The sequence below is a fragment of the Astyanax mexicanus genome, chromosome 1 (assembly GCF_023375975.1).
Source record: "Astyanax mexicanus isolate ESR-SI-001 chromosome 1, AstMex3_surface, whole genome shotgun sequence".
Classification (NCBI taxonomy): domain Eukaryota; kingdom Metazoa; phylum Chordata; class Actinopteri; order Characiformes; family Acestrorhamphidae; genus Astyanax; species Astyanax mexicanus.
Window position 1 is genome coordinate 110,710,603 of NC_064408.1, and position 17,128 is coordinate 110,727,730.

General features: G+C 36.8%; 2 protein-coding genes across 2 annotated transcripts; both read left to right on the forward strand.

Annotated features, from left to right (window-relative positions):
• The first annotated feature begins 3,226 nt into the window (after positions 1 to 3,226).
• LOC103025292 (uncharacterized) lies at positions 3,227 to 8,645 on the forward strand. The gene is made up of 2 exons (XM_007229445.4): positions 3,227 to 3,376; positions 7,518 to 8,645. The coding sequence occupies exons 1-2, from the start codon at positions 3,369 to 3,371 to the stop codon at positions 8,449 to 8,451; spliced, it is 942 nt and encodes a 313-aa protein (XP_007229507.3). The 5' UTR covers positions 3,227 to 3,368; the 3' UTR covers positions 8,452 to 8,645.
• Positions 8,646 to 9,610: 965 nt separating this feature from the next.
• Positions 9,611 to 15,618, forward strand: LOC103024654 (uncharacterized). The gene is made up of 2 exons (XM_007229443.4): positions 9,611 to 9,730; positions 11,517 to 15,618. Exons 1-2 carry the CDS (start codon positions 9,717 to 9,719, stop codon positions 12,451 to 12,453), a joined length of 951 nt encoding a protein of 316 aa, XP_007229505.3. The 5' UTR covers positions 9,611 to 9,716; the 3' UTR covers positions 12,454 to 15,618.
• Positions 15,619 to 17,128: the final 1,510 nt, after the last annotated feature.

Here is a 17,128-nt window from a genome sequence, read left to right on the forward strand (position 1 = left end):
CGGATCTATTCTGCATGGTCAATGCTGAGTCTTAGACAATGCTGCCAAACTGTGAACTTTAAGAACTTTATGCACTCATTCACTTTACCAGCCTTAAGCTATTATTATACCATTTGCATACTGTTTTATACGAGTTCTGTTTATACTTTCAATTTCAATTATCTGTATGTCCTGTATATATGCAGTATTCAGGGCTGGACTGGGACAAAAATCGGCCCTGGCACTTTTGGTTTAGACCGGCCCCTCATAATTTGCGAAGCACAGCCAACTTGTGATTTATGTATGTGGGGTTACAGAGAAGCGTAATGTATTATTAGCATATTAAACATAAAAAGTTTATTGTCTATTATTAACTCCGCCATTTTTGTCTGCTCTGTGTAGTTAAATTGATTTTTTATCTTTTTTATATAAATAATCTCTAATATGTATTTTTTTAATTTCTCTGATACAACAGTTTAATTCTATTTTTTCAGGTTAAAGGTGCTTCCTCCTTTAAACAGCTATAACATGTATTTGTATCAGGCTACAAACAGGGCATTCTTTATAGCCTGTCGTGTGTTATTTTCACGACTCTTCTAGGCCTCCAAAAAAAGGGAAGCCTGGGCTAGCTCAAAATGAGCTCTAACCTGGCTAGCTTAAATGAGCTCTAAAACTTATCTAGTCATGCATCACTACAAAAGCTTTAAGTTCAAAAGAAAGAAGATAAAAACAGACGGGTGCCTCGAGTTTTAAAGAAATGAGAAGTCGGGTCGTTCTGAAGTTCTAAGTTGATCTTTTTATTGTTCTTTCAGTCAGGAAGCTCCGATCTTCTGAAAACACAGAGTAATACACACACTTTTATACAGTATTTGGGTGAACAAAGGTGGGGGCTTTAAGCACCACCTTTAGACACCTGGTATGACTCAGCAGTTATGAAGAGCTTTCCTGGGCGCTTCTCCAACTATGGCCAGTCCTTATCATATTCATAACTGTCTCCCCCTCGGTTCCCAGCGTGCCTGGTACAGACTGGGCCTTGCTGAGGAAGAGCAGACAGAGTTTTAACTGAACTCAATAAACTCGTTCATATATGGCCAAATTGTACTAATATATGAGTAATATAACATATATTGATCCCTAATATCCTAATTTAGGGTCCCACAAGCCTCACCATTAAAAATTAAAATTAAAAATTTAACTTTATTATAATCATGTTTTTGGGGGGGATGGAATGTTTAACGGGGCTCAAGCTCTTTTAATAAATGCTTGATACCAGGGTTCTCTCCTGCTCTCATCATGAGAGGATCTTTTGATCTAGGTAGAACAAACAAACAATGAGCATGATTGTGGCGCTTTATTAAAAACAAAAACAACAGCATAACTTTAATTACAAATATTTTCTCCTTATTACTGGATGCATTTTAGTGTTCTTTTTAAGAAATATCAGATTTAAATTGATAAAATGTAATTATATTAGCGGTGTCAATCACTTACATTAGAGAGGGAGAGAACGAAAGAGAAGGAGAGCGAGCGAGAAAAAGAGAGAGAGACAGTCAGATAGAGAGAGAGCGAGCGAGAGACAGAGAAAAAAGGGAAAGAGCGAGTAAAAGGAGAGAGAGACAGTCAGAGAGAGAGAGAGCGTGCGCGATTAGGCGAGCGAGGGAGCGAGAGAGAGACCCCCTCTAACTTGTGGGCCGGTCTCTTAGAAAAAAAGGGGGGAAAAAAATCAGCATCGGCCACTGAGGACTGTCGGCCCACCGGACATTTGCCCGGTACGCCAGATTATCAGTCCAGCACTGGCAGTATTGACAATAAAACTACTTGACTTGACTTAACTTAACTCATACCTGTCAAGTCTCCCATTTTGTCCGGGAAACTACCGTATTTAACTCCTCTTTCCCGCCGCCCTCCCGTATTAGTATTTTCCCGTAAATCTCCCGTATTATATTAGAATTAAAAAATATATATTATTGAGGAGACAGGGCACTGACCCCGCTGTGTCTTTTAACCAATCGTGGAGCCGGTTCAAGGAGAAAGTCCCGCCTTTCAGGAGAAACAGCCAATCAGCTTACAAAGGAGGGTCAGTGTGGGGAAGCCCCCCGTCGCTGTGAGTTCAGGCAGCTAGTCGGAGCAGCTGATGTTAAAACAGATCTGCATATTCAGAGATTGTTCTAAAAGAAAGGTAACGGTAGTCTAATCATAGAAACTGTGATGAGATTTTTCTGATAGCTGCTTAAAAATACTCCGAAATAAAACACACAGATTAAACCTTTACATTTACAGATTGTGACTCAGTTTAACTAGAAATGTGGAGAGGACCGAAATGAACTGAACTGATCAGGGGTGGAGTGATCAAAAGAAAGAAGTATTAATTAAAAATTATTAATTGTGTAGACCCATTAGGACTAATTTTTACTGATGGAATATATCTGGTCCATGTCCTTTTAGTAAAAGCTCATAATACTATTTTTAGGTCACCAACAGTCATTTTGCAGAATTTGTGCACCCTTTGTTCAATTTTAAATCCATTAAATAAATAAAACATATATAATATAAAAGAGTGCATTTATGGCAAAAAAGACATGAAATCTTAACTTTTTTTAAATATCTAGAAAAGGGTAATTTGGCTGTATTAAAAGAATGACATGTATGTAGGAATGTCCACAACATTTCAGATTCTGATCATCTAATTGTAGTGTGTAAGTGGTTCACTTGTGGTTATTTTAGATTTTTTTGTAAACCCGTCTTAAAATGTAAGGGGTACTGAACCTTCGTAGGGCTGGTGGGACGACTTTAAGCGGACAGAGGAAAATATCTCTTATTTTTAAATCTAAAACTTGACAGGTATGACTTAACTTGACTTGACTTCAGCCAAACATTTGTCAATTCTTTATGCTATCTGGTTTAGAATGTCTGAAATCAACTACTAACTGTTCTCGGAGAGACCGGACAGATTTTCAGCTAGAGATAAATGAAAGTAAAATGCTTATGGCTTGGATTCCCAGAATTTTCCCAGAATTAAGAATGTTTATCACAAGGGGAAATCCGGAAAAATATGAATCAAGTGAGACTTAATTTTTTATATAATTATATAATAATTATATAAGCTGTTACCAATTATTACCAACCTCTCTGGTAGAGTTCTGATTAACCGTGGCTGTGAATCAGTGGAAATACCCAACAGAAACTGCTATACACATTTACTCTGTGTGTGTGTGTGTGTGTGTTTTATGGTCTGGTATGTGATCGTTAACGCCCAGAGGCAGAAAGGCAGTACTAGAGCGAGGCTCACACTGGCTGCTGTTAGCTGCAGGCTCGCTCGTATTGGCACTGCTGTATTTGTTGGGGGGATTTCCATCGACTCACTGCTGTAGAGACAACCAGAGGAGATCATGGCAAGGTAAACAAACCCAACATTACAAAAAATATAGTCAACATACATAGGGATTGTATAAAACTGAGCATATAATTTAGCTTAGCAATGTAAAAAATTCCTAACTTTTTGGTTCAGAATAGTGTACAGAGTTCTGTAGTCTGTACTTCTAATTTCCGTTATTTTAGACTTTCAGTTTTAGGCCACAGACGCAGTTCCGATAGGTTTGATTTGCTCTAATTTCTTAGCCATTTTTTTTTGTTCACGGTGAATGTCTGTGTTAAGACACTCAGAGGGTTCACGTTGTGTATTTTACTGTGTAGCCTATTTATTGACTTTTTCTTCCCTTATATAGAATGTTGATTTTAGTGTCTAAATCTCACAGAGATTCATAATAGATTACTAAATTAACAGTAGAAAAATAGTACTTTCATTTCCTGATTAACTAGCATTATAGTTAGTTGACTTTTTTGTAAAAACTTAAACTACCAAAATATTCAGTGTAGAATATAAGGGAATGCATATAGTTAACTGCATATAGTGCATATAGGGAATGCATATTGTTAAATATATTCACACTATTCTGTGCAAAATCTCTATTTAAGCTATCTTTGATTTTTTTTAACATTATCAGAAGGTGATTTTTTTATATTGTGTCAAAATCTTGATGATGCATGGACCAACAGGAAATGCTTCAAAATGAATTGGAATAAAATTCCAAGATTTAAAATTAAGATAAAATTTCCATTTTGGAGATGCATGTGTTTTAAGTATCAGCAACAAATTTAAATACAAAAATAAAAATAATATTAATAATAAAAAAAACATTGTTCTGATTTTGCAGCTAATAAAATAAGAAACAGATGTTCCAAGCGATGCGTGATTTGCATTTAACCCGGCTCAGCTGAGCAAACGAGGCTATGATTCATTTGGAAAACCGACTAGCTTGGTGCCTAAAATGCCATAAAAATTATAAGTGTTGATGTTAATCTAAAATGTAACATAAAAAACAAGTACAATATGAATAAAAGCAGGCCCTCATGGGGTGAGATAGCAGGACGACATGCAGTAAGTTTGCAGAAATCCAAACTAGAGCTTAAAAAGGCCTTAAGACAGCCCTTCCAATAAATATATCTATATATTAACCATTTCCACTTTTAAAGAAATATGTTATCTCTTTTAAAATTGCATTTGTTGATAAATATATATGTTAAAATAAAGCACAAAAAAGAAAGAATAGCTGATTTATACCAAAGGGGAGAAATAGCGAATGCGTTTTTTTATGGTGAGATTCAATTTATTGTGTGATACAATACAATACAATACAATACAATCTTTGAAAGATTATTGATCTACTGTTCGAATTCTGATGTATCTGGCATGGTACGTCATTAAGAAGAAAAGGAGATCCAGTCCAAAAATTGTAGTTCCGTCAGATTTTATTCAAAGAATATTCTGAGCAAAACAGTTTTTTGGATACATCAAAAATGAGTAAAAAGATGATTAAAATGAATTGAAATTAAAAAGGTGAAAAGTAAGAGGAAAACCTCAAAGGTGAGAGAAAATTGAAGTTTCCAGAGTTCTCGGCTGTCTGACCAGGACTTCCCGCTATCTAGTCCCACCGGGGAGAAGCTCATCCCCCGCCCAACTCAACAACTCCTTCCTAGACAGTGGAGTTTCATAAATACAGGCATTCGCCTGGCCTTAGTCCAATGGGGTGTGAGGAGGCTCCTCACACCACACCGGATCCTGGCACCTAAGAAGTTATTCATCCTATACATCAGCTGAGAACTCGGTCACCCCAACCTTATCATACTATAGGTTACTCTTGGTTCCGCTGGAAAAAAAACACAGTATCTCTGGACACCTGTGGACAGGGCCGCTGCTAAGGTTTTGGAGGCCCTAAGCATAACTGGTCAGGGAGGCCCCCCCCCCAAAAAAAAAAAAAAAAAAAAAACACACACACACACACAAACACAAAAGGTTTACGCAAAATTTTACTATTTATTAAAATTACACATGTAACTGTGAATATTTACAACGTTATAAGTAAGGCCAATAACAGTGAAGAACAGCACAAGAGTACTATTTATAATGTATAAATAATAAATGAAACGATGCATGTCTATTTTAAGCAGTGGACACGTCATTTACACAAGCCAGCCTTAAAGGTTATGAAATTATCGTTTATATTCGTGGTGTATTTATATCAGCCTGTCAAAATCTATAGAGCTGTCTGATCCTGCTGTCATACAGACCATTTGGATAGTGCACTGACGGCATTAGTCAATAGGTAGGCTACTCTGTTTATTATTTTTTTATTAAAGACACTAAAAATCTTCAAACTACACTACTACTATTTGCAAACGTGCCACGTGCCTTGCAATACCCAGATTAGTTTCTAGTTAAGCGTTTAAAGCTACCAAATCAGCAAAGCCAACGTGGCAACACCACTGAACATGAAGTAATCAAAACTATTTAAACCTTTATCATCGAAGTTACTCACCAGAAAGGGATGCATGGGCCTCATCTTTCTGCTTATTTTTCTTCTTCTCAGCTCCAGACTCAAACCGTCGCTTCATAGTTGAATTACCATTTAGTAGCAACTTCGCGCGGTGAACTTATCTCCTGCCAAACTCAAGTAGCGTTGCTACTTTAGTTAGGACTAAGGTTGCCAGATAAGTTACGATTGTTCATCCTATTTGTTTATTTTATTTTAAGTTTTTAACTTACACAAATATTGCACTGGACAAGTTTTTGTATAGAATGGCCACATACACTTTAAAAATGGTTAAACATGCGCAAGATTTAGCGCCTCCATGCATTTTTTGATTATTTATTTGACTGGAAAATGTCACATCTGGCAACAACCAACAGAGCAAACCGAGCCGTGCCATTTCAGGCAGTAGGGGTGGGGGCATTATATTATGTACAAAAATAATAACGTGCCGCTTTAGTAGTAGAGTAGAGTGCCCCATGCAATGTTTAAAGACAAAAAAGATGAGCGTATCATAAATAATTCACATTGGGTTTTTAATTTAATAATGTCATAATTTCAACACATTTCATTCTCAGTCAATTTGGCTCCCTGCAACTGCAAAATGGTTGAGGCCTAACGCTGGCTGCGTTGTCTGCGTATGCAGAGCGGCGGCCCTGCCTGTGGAATAAATCATGCTGAGTTGCAAGAAAAACCAGACCTTGTGCGTTGAGTTCAAAGACACAATATACGTACATTCTAAGACACAACGTGAATCATCATGAATCATGCTAAATGCTTGAATAACATACTGATTAAGTTAAATGCTGATTTAGTAACACACAGATGAACCCTTTAATCAATGAACAATGAACATAGTGAGGCAAAACTCCTCCATATTCTTACAGCTTCATTACTTGATTCGCTCACTGATGAGCGGATTTATTAAACTCGGTGACAGTGCAGAGCATCTACTGCTCTGGCTTTAGTGATGTGGGTTTGGAATGATTCCCAATAGTTTTATAACTGTAATGAGTAACGCTGCAGCACATGAAAAATTAAACTCATCCAAAATATGTAGTGAAGTAAAAGTGGAAGTAGGAGAAAAAACACTTGAAAATTATATAATCAAGAGGAAGATGGATGATCACAAGCCATCAAACCAAGCTGAACTGCTTGAATTTGTGCACCAGGAGAAAAGGCATAAAGTTATCCAAAAGCAGTGTGTAAGACTGGTGGAGGAGAACATGCCAAGATACATAAAACTGTGAACAAAAACCAGGGTTATTCCACCAAATATTATTGGATAAATATGAGGTCTGAAAGCTCTGCATCTTTTTTGTTGTTTTAGCCATTTCTTATTATCTGCAAATAAACGCTTTAAATGACAAAATTTTTGTTTGGAATTTGGGAGAAATGTTGTCTGTAGTTTATAGAATAAAACAACACTGTTCATTTTACTCAAACATAAACATATACATAGCAAAATCAGAGATTTTAAACTGATTCAGAAACTGAAGTGGTCTCTTATTTTTTTTCCAGAGCTTTATATACATTCATATATATATATATATATATATATATATATATATATATATATATATATATATATATATATATATATATATATATATATATATGAAATGCACTATAAATGGAAAGTAAAGTCTATGTGCGCTTCCTTTTTTTTAGAGAGTGGAGAACGTATACAAATTCCAGAGGCTACAAGGAAACATGCTGTATAGGTGAGCATGTGAGCTTATGGGAGATGAAAATGGATCCACAGTTGGACAACCACTACCTGCGTATGAGATACACCCCCTCGTATCCGCAACCTGTGGTCTTTTATGTCCCCGATGTGATGCATGTGACAGATGAAAGTGGACTTCAGGGCATCTTTACGGATGGCGGCTTCCGGATTGCGCACTATGGGAAAAACAACTTCCTGTGGTTTAGCCTGTCGGTGACTGACAACAACATTGCTGAAGCTGAGGACAATTTCCTAGACTATATATACCCAGATGGTTGGAACCAGCAGGAAGGTTTCCTGAAGGATTTCACCACCTCGCCTGCCTTCCAGAGCGAGTCTCGTTATGGCAACTTCTGCTTCACCTTTTCTCTAAGGGAGCTTCTTTCTCATTACGCCTCCCAGTTCTGTTGTAATAGTGCCCCAGTTTTTCGTGTTTTGGGCACAAAGATCTACAAGCAGGAGATTATGTACTCCGTTTTGGTGCATCCACGATACATTGACCACTATAAACATTATTATCCTCGGCTGCCTCGTGGTGATGAAGAGGTGTGCGGGTACTTTCAAGGCCAGATGTCATGGAGCTGTCAGGCTCCATCAGGCACCCATTACCACATGTTTCAAGTGGATAGGAAGGATGGAACAGTGTATGGGAGCAGACTTGGACCCCCAATACATTATGTGTGGGATCACGTGACTGTGGCCTTCCACATGGAGCCGCAGTGGGTCCTGCATGTGAATCGGACCCGGCTGTATCAGACCGTGACCGTGTGTAAGGTCGCTCAAGTGAATCTCCTGAGGGATCCAGGCGCTGCCCTCAGTAAGGACAAAGCTAAGAGGATACTGGAGCTTTTGGGTAGAAACTACCGCCTAGTCTAGAATCTACTACTGACCTGTCTAGTGTGTTTGCACTTAAACACGTGTTTCTGGGAGTCTGTATGTGTGAGATTGTATAGTTTTAATACTCATTTTTACATAAAGCTTTATCTGTGCCTCCTTCTTTCCCCAGATTTAATTGGTTTAAATAAAATGCCACACAGGTGATGCCTTGCTGTGAAGTGGCATCGGAACAACCACATGATTGTGACTTATTGTTTCACTAAACTCTACTCTAAATAGTGGAATTCCCCTTTAAGCTAGATGCTAGTTGCTACATTTTGTCCACTTTTTGTCACGGGTTTGCAATTCTTTTGTTACAAGTTACAATTACAGTGTTACAGATCTTTTTCTGTCAAGGCTTAAGCTAGCCCAATATGCTTTGAGGGTCTAAAGTGTGTCATACATACATTATTAAAATGGGATGAGACACCATTGGCTTGCTACAGTTTGCAAAAAGAGGGTTACAGAGGGTTTATTAAAAATATAAGAAAGAAGAAAAGAAAATTGAACAAGATCTCAAAAAAGCAAAAGGCTCACAAAAGAAAGCAAAATACTTTTCTATGTTCCTTTTTCAGGTTTGTTTGTTTGAGACATATCGCATTCCTTTGTTTGCCTTTCTCACCTTTTTCCCCATCTTGCCCCCCTCAGGCAAGTAAAAGCTCTTAGTGTCTCTACTTCATATCTATAATTCTATCTAGCAGCAAATAACAACAACTGACGGCCTATATAAAACGGAATTTGTGAGGCAGTTATGATTTACATCATAATATACAACTCATTTCCAGGCTTATTTCATGCATTCCATAATGTCATTGATTACTGTTATTCATTTTTGTCTGTTTTATGCCTGTCATTGTTTTTTTTTATTAAAATGGTGTTGTTTATTTTTATTCATGTAGAAAAAAACACCAGAATAAAATATTAAAAAAAAAATGTCAAGTTGTTCTGAAACCATATGCATGTCTGAAAAATACAAAATATAAAGACTATACTATGTCCTTGTTTATTTTAAAAAATATATTATACATAAATCTGTATATAATAAGATTTACAGAATGATGAAAAATGTGTGCTGGATTTTGGATTTTAAGTGAGGGAAAGGGTTTCTGTAGATACCTAACCTCACTGCTAGTGACGATTTTAACAAGGCGGGAGGACACACACTTCTCAACACACACACACACACACACACTCCTCAACACACACACACACACTCCTCAACGCGCGCGACTGGAGAATCCGCGGCTCGAGGGAAAGCGGGGATCATGGCTGCTTACAGGTAATCAAAAAACACTACCAGTTTAAATGTGCTGTAATTTACTAAATATGTTCTGTGCTCTAATGTTAGTCCTTTAATAATGCATTAATCTCATAAATGTTTCTTTTGTAAAACAGAAAATGGAACTGTATAATCTGTGTTACAATCGCTATACTTCTGTGTTATTATGTATTAGTTTCAGTAAGTTAGTGGAGATTTCTGATACCACTGTTTTACCACAGTAAAGTTAGTTTTACTTATGATATTCGACTTTTCGGCGCATATAGCTTGGAGGATGGTAGCCAGCAGATACTTACAGAACAATACGACCACAGAGAGTGGCACACCCTTCATTTTACTGTTTGCGTAAAATTTGCGCAGCACATTTTAGTGTTAATACCGAAAAACTGAGAGCACTTTTCCAGTCAGAATAAGATGCATGTAGTTCTAGACCATCTCTCCATCTGTACACACTCATTCATTTACCTCCAAAGCACTTAAGTGCATAAAAATGCCTATTAATGTTCCCAGAGAAGAATAGAAAAAAAAACATCAATAGCTCCATATCAATAGGATTTATACACATCAAAATAACGGGGATGTTTACTTTGAATCATGGGGACAATTGCACACCCATTATTATTATGCAAAAAGCGTACAACTCTATTATAAATTATATTTTATATATTCACAAATTCAATAGCATTTCAGCAACTGTGTTTAATACAGCTAGGTGACAGCAAACACACACACACCCTTCATATTTACAGTACAGTGCCAAGTCTGTTGTATATTAAATTATACGTATTTTAAAAATACGTATAATTTAAACCTTATCCCACATAAAAATAAAAATTTGTACGACACAGCTAGGTGGCAGCAAACACGCACACCATTTAGAATTTGGATACAATTGCAATTCTACTGTATATTAAAATTTAAATATCTTAAAATGTATACCAAATTACTTAGAACAATAAAAACAAGTTTGTATGATACAGCTAGGTGGCAGCAAACATGCACACCCTTTATAATTCTATAGATTTTTTTTTAAATATGTCAAATTTAAATCCTTTTATATTTTAATGTTTTAATGATTGCTGCCACCTAGCTGTGTCATAAACACACTCAGAATAAGCTGAACCAAGCTGAAAACAAACAGGCTGAAATGAAATGGGAGTAACGAGACTATGTTTAAAATGTAAGAAGTAGAAATAAAAGTAGAAGTAAAAAAAATAAATGGTCTGAAAAATAATTACTCCAGTCAAGTATAGTAATGTAACAAAATATTTGTACTTTATATTATCTCCATCATTCAATACTATTCACATGAAGATTAAATGTTTCTTTCCTTAAATAGGCTATGTTGAAAATGATAGTTTTTTTTAAAGGGTTGTCCTTGTTTGTTCACATGACTGCATTAGTTAAAAATCCTTTGTGCTCCTAAATCAGCTTTTATTTATTTTTTTCTTTTCTATTTCTAAATCAACCAGCAAGATTAATACAATTTCAAGATTTTAAAAAATATGTCAAATTTATTTCCTTGTATATTGTAATGTTTTAATGATTGCTGCCACCTAGCTGTGTCATACACACACTCAGAATGAAACCAAGCTGAAATGAAATAGGAGTAACAAGACTGTGTTTAAAATGTAAGAAGTGGAAATCTCAGATAATTGTGTGTAAATGTAAAATGTAAAAAAAAAATAGTATGGTATAGTAACGTAACAAATTATTTGTACGTTGTAACTTGACCTCTTAACCTCTGATTTATGAATATTCTAATAAAATGTATTTTTCTTTTCAGAGAATGGATTGAGTCCAAAAATTCCAGAGGCGTTGACTTTCAGTACTGTGAAGGCGAGCATGTGAGCATATCAGAGCTGAAAGAGGACCCCCGAATAGACCAGCACTACCTGAGAAAGGCCTATATTCCATATTATCCAAAATCCATTTTTCAGGTATCCAAGGTATGCCATGTGACTGGAGAGAGCGGCCTCTGGAGTATCTTCAATGATGGCGGATTCCGGAAGCCCCAGTTCTTGGATGACAGCTTGCTGTGGTGGAGCCTATCGGTGACTAAGGATGACATCGCTGATGCTGAACAGAATATCCTAAGGAAGATGTTCCCAGCAGGACATGCTGAAAACCAGCAGCCTTTCCTGGAGGATTTCACCGCCTCCCCAGCTTTTCAGAACAAGTCTCGATACGGCAACTTCCGCTTCACCTTTTCTCTAAAAGAGCTGCTGCGTCTGTACGCTGAACAGTACTGCCGTGAATCTGCTCTAGTCCTCCGTGTGTTGGACACAGCGATCTACAGCCAAGAGATTCTCTACACAGTGCTGGTGCACCCACAACACGTTAACTGCTACGACCAATACCCGCATCTGCCCAGTGACGACAGCGGCGTGTGCGGATATTCTCAGGGCAAGATGTCCTGGCGCTGTCAGTCTCCTTCAGACAGCTTTCGCCACCGCATGGAGGTGGACAGAGAGGAGCGCAGGGTTCATGCGAGGCCACTTCAGAGTGAAGTGTATTACAGGTGGGATCATGTGGCCGTAGCCTTCCACGTAGAGCCAGACTGGATTCTGCACGTGGATAGAAAGAAGCTGTCCAGCAGTGTGAGTGTGTGTGAGGTCGCAGAGATCAATCTCCTGAAAGAGCCAGACACTCCTCTCAGTGAGTCTGATGCTCGTGCAGTACTCAAGAATGTGAGGAGACAGTATAGGTTAGGCCCAGTCTAGGCCTAGGTAGATGTGTCACAAAGCAGGATTACTTAAATTTCTGCTCTGAAAGGAAATGAAATTGATTTGTTGTTGGAACCAGAGTGTCTTTAACTATTCAAACACAGCTGTTGTGAATAATAATAGCCATTCTTTAACTATCTACTGAAGTAACATACTTGCTATCAAGCTAATTATCCAGTTAGCCATACTGCTTCATTAAAAGAACACTACTTAAGTCTTGTGAAGTAAGACTTTTACACAAAAATCAAGAATTTTACTTTATTGTAATCTGCAAAAGGCAGTGGGTACTATAGCAGTGTGTAATATAGCTACTATAGCTGTCTTATTTTTATTGCTTTTAAGGACCCACTAGGTAGGATTTCCTTGATTTTTTATTGTTTTAAAGAGTAAAATTACAGCTTGAAACTCACTGCAGCACTGCATTGTGCCGGAGCTCCAATGAGCTCTAACAGGTTTTCCGAGGTGGCCGCGACCAACGCTCGCGAGAACTGCGACCTGCTTTCCGACCTTTAGTTCTAATGAAACATTTATTACACTCTGCAACTGTAGGGGGAGCCCACGAGCAAAAAATCTCAATTCTACCTAGTGGAGCTTTCATTAGGGCTGACAATAGTCACGCGTTAATGCATGCATTTAATCTGTAAACTTTAATGCATTCTTTTTTTTCATCCCATTTTCTCCCTAATTTACAAGTCCAATTATCCAACCCACTCATTAGAACTCCCCCTATTATTAGTGATGCCTCAACACCAGGAGGGTGAAGACTAGCACATGCCTCCTCCGATACATGGAAAGTCAGCCACCACCTCTTTTCGATCTGCTGCTGATGCAGCATTGCCGAGTAGCATCACAGCGCGCTAGGAGGAAAGTGCAGCAACATTAGCTTCTGATACATCACCCTTTAGAGTTATGAGGGGAAAGAGCGCCATCTACCCACCCAGAGAGGGCAAGACCAGTTGTGCTCTCTCAGGGCTCGGGCAACTGATAGCAAGCAACAAGAACAGGATTCGAACCAGCTGTCAGTCGCTCAGTTGTCCATATGGCAGACTAAGTTTTCAACTCTTATCACTATAAGACTTAAGGTGTAATAATAAACAAAATAAAAATAATTACGGCTGAAGACCAAATTTTCATGATGCAGGCAATTATTTATTGAAAGAGGCTCATCGGACCTGATGTGATCAGGTCTAAACCTTTGCTTTAAAAAAAAACAAAAAAAAAAACAGTCTAGGTCAGGAGCTTTCACTCCCTGCAGTTGCATAATCTCTGAGATTCAATGGGTCCAGTGATTCTCCTAAATGCTGCGGCTAATTTACAGCCAGATGTCTCTCAGGCGGCCTTGAGCACCGGCCCTCCTAAGCTCATAAAACAATTTGCTGAGTGTGTTAAACTGCATCTTCTGATGACTCTAACGTGAGACCATCAGTACAATGGGTCTCTGTCTTAAACCTTAGAATCCCACATTGTGATCTTCTAATCTCAGTGGCAGCGCTTTAAACCATTGGACCACTCAGAGCCCCATGCATTCTTTTTTTTCACACATATTAATCACATTACAAAATTGACAGAGCCTGGTGACACATTAGCAGTTTTATTTTGTGATATAACACAACAACGCTTAATGTTAAGTTCAGAAGGAAGATGAGTTTATGCTCTCTCTGTATCTCTCTAAAACACACTTGAGTAGTCATGCACACACAAACACACAGCTAATGACACATTTACTCTGTTGAAGCTGTTAAGTGTGGAATATGGAGCTACACCATTTGCTACTGTTCATTTTCTCTATTAAAACTCTCAGTTTAACTCAGCATCTCAGCACATAACAATAACAATATTCTCGCATTAAAACTGCCCTGAGATATTATAATACACTACTATAATACAGTAAAAATATAGGATCTAATCTGTCAGGTGAAAATTACACTACACTATTATTTTTGTCGCCTTCCCCAAAATACAGTACAATAGAAGTAACAGCCTTAAAAAAAATGTAATCATGATTTTATCCATAATTTATTCACTGAATATTGTTCTAATTAATAATTTGTTTTTTTTAGGCATTTTCACCAATAATTCAAATCTAATATTTCTAACACTGATTATTTCATTCACATGTAAATACCTAATATTAAAAACTTAGTCTTAAGGATAAAAAGTGTGATAAATCATGATTCACGGAATTCTATTCTGATTAATTAGATTTTTTTTAATTGACCACTACTTTTAAATACTACAAAGGTTTTAAAGGACACTATTTGTTAAGTTATATTATCTCCATCATTCAATACTGTTCACATGAAGATCAAATGTTTCTATCCTTAAATAGCCTATGTTGAAAATGACAGTTTTTGTTTTTTCACATGACTGCATTAGTTAAAAAACATTTGTGCTGCTGAATCAGCTTTGGATTTTTTTTTATTTTATTTTTCTTAATCAACAAGCAAATTAATGCAATTTTAAGGTCAGGATTCTGGTGTCTGTGGGCTGATGCCACACAGAAGTTTAAGGTGATATGTGAAGATTAGGATGAATTAGTGTACTTGTATTTGTGCCAAACATTTTACTGTGTTTTAAAGAACCATTGCAATTATGTAATTATGAAACTTGAAAAAATCAATTGTCAAATTTAATTTCAGCTTTTTTTTGGAGAGCCTTCTTTTTAAGGGTGAGAGTAAAACCATAGAACCACCCTGGGTACAGAGAATTATCTGCAAAGTCATGATCGTCTAGTGTCCACTAGATGGCTGTGCAGTGCTGTACAAACATAGCCTTTCACTGACAGTGCAGTCAGAAAAGTCTGTACAGTGACCTTTATACAGAATATATTTACATTTCTCTGGTCCTGCCCATATATCCAACTCTTCTGGGAAGGGGTGCATAACTATATCTTGGAATTAGTGGGAGAGCAGTTGTGACTGTCTCCTCCCCTCTGTCTCATCTTAGCAAATCAGATTCTCTTTGGATCCGAACTGCCATAATGCTGGGCGGTCAAATTATAATGAGAGTTGGGCCATCAGTCCAAGACTGGCTGTTGCAGCTTACAAAAAACTTTAGTTCAAATGACTAAACAGACTGGACCAATATTATGGTAAATGGGGGACATTTCTAGACTATTTTAAAGTGGTGAGCATGACATTAAATCATAGATTCAAGATTGGTTGGTGGGGGCGGGGGGGGGGGGGGGTGGAGGAGGGGAGGGGTTGGGTCTGTATCCTACTAGGATGATGAATCAGTGGACATTGTATAAATATTACAGATAATTTTAGAGTAGTGGGTCTTCAGTAGTTTTTTTTTTTAATATATATATATATATATATATATTGTTTTCCTTTTTTTATTTTCCTTCTTTTTTTGTGTGTGCTTGTTTTGTTGTACTTCTTTTTTGTTACTATCTTCTTTCTCCAACTAGACTGTATCTGTTGGTGTGATTGAATAATTTGTCACATTATTAACCCTTCTTTGTCAAACCATTTTTATGTTTTGTCTGGAAAAAAAGCTTAATAAAAATTGTCAATCATAAAAGAAATTATATATTTACATTTATTTGCTTTTATTTCAGATCTTATTTCTTTAACTATGGCATATCTGTTTCTTTTTATCTTTTTTAACAATTTACACAAATATGTATACCTTCTCAAAATGGTGATATTTCTTATTCTTCTTTTTAAGCATTGAAATTGAAATAAAAACTTTTGACATTAAAATTGAAGATCCTGCCACAGCATTTGATTGATTTGATTTAAGTCAGGACTTTGCCTAGGCCAATTAAGTCAAGTTAAGTAACTTTTAAACTAGAAAGAACTTTTCATTAAAACTAGGCTTAATCCCTGTCTCGGAAACTGACACATGGTTTATTTTATAGCCATAAATTAGTGAACTTTCTCTTCAAAGGTTATTTGTGCTTTGGGTCATTGTCTTGCTCCGTAACCTATTATGATGCTCCAGGATGTTTGTGAGATAATGAACTGATTATTTGATAATCTCCTGTAGAATTAAGCAAACATGTAGCTTAAGAAATGTTTTTTTTTTATGAAGAACAACATGTAATAATATACATTTTGTTCTTCACAAAAAAACATTTCTCCCATGATTAAATGAGTCTTCCCACAATGTTTTATAGTATTTAAAAAAATAACTTGTATAATTGATATCAATAACATATTGTCTAGTATATCAAAAATTAAAGCAACTGACTTCAAACAATATCTCTTTTTATGATGCAAATGTCACATGAAATCAATTTTGAGCAACCAGACATCCAGACTGAGATGCATTTGTACAAATACAATTGTAATCCCAAGTCAAAGCACTGACTGAACTTGCAATCCATGCATTTATATATTTCTACTTTGAAATGCTGTTTGCTCATAATTTTCACACCTTTTACATATTTCAGACTCAATGCCTAATTAATGCCCCTCAGCTGCTGGGGGTTAAGTATACAGTAAGTAGTTTATCCAGAATGTGCAGCAGTTGGTTTAATGGTTTACAGGTAGAGGCCTATTATAAAGCAACTGTGTTGTTTTAAGGTGTGTTGCTTTTTCCTCCCACTTTTCACAACATACACCATTTGAATGTTAATGAATAAAAGGTATTTTGCACTTGAAAGCCCCCTGTACTGTATGTGTTTACACATGTCTCACACCCATGTGTAAAGATTCACACCCCT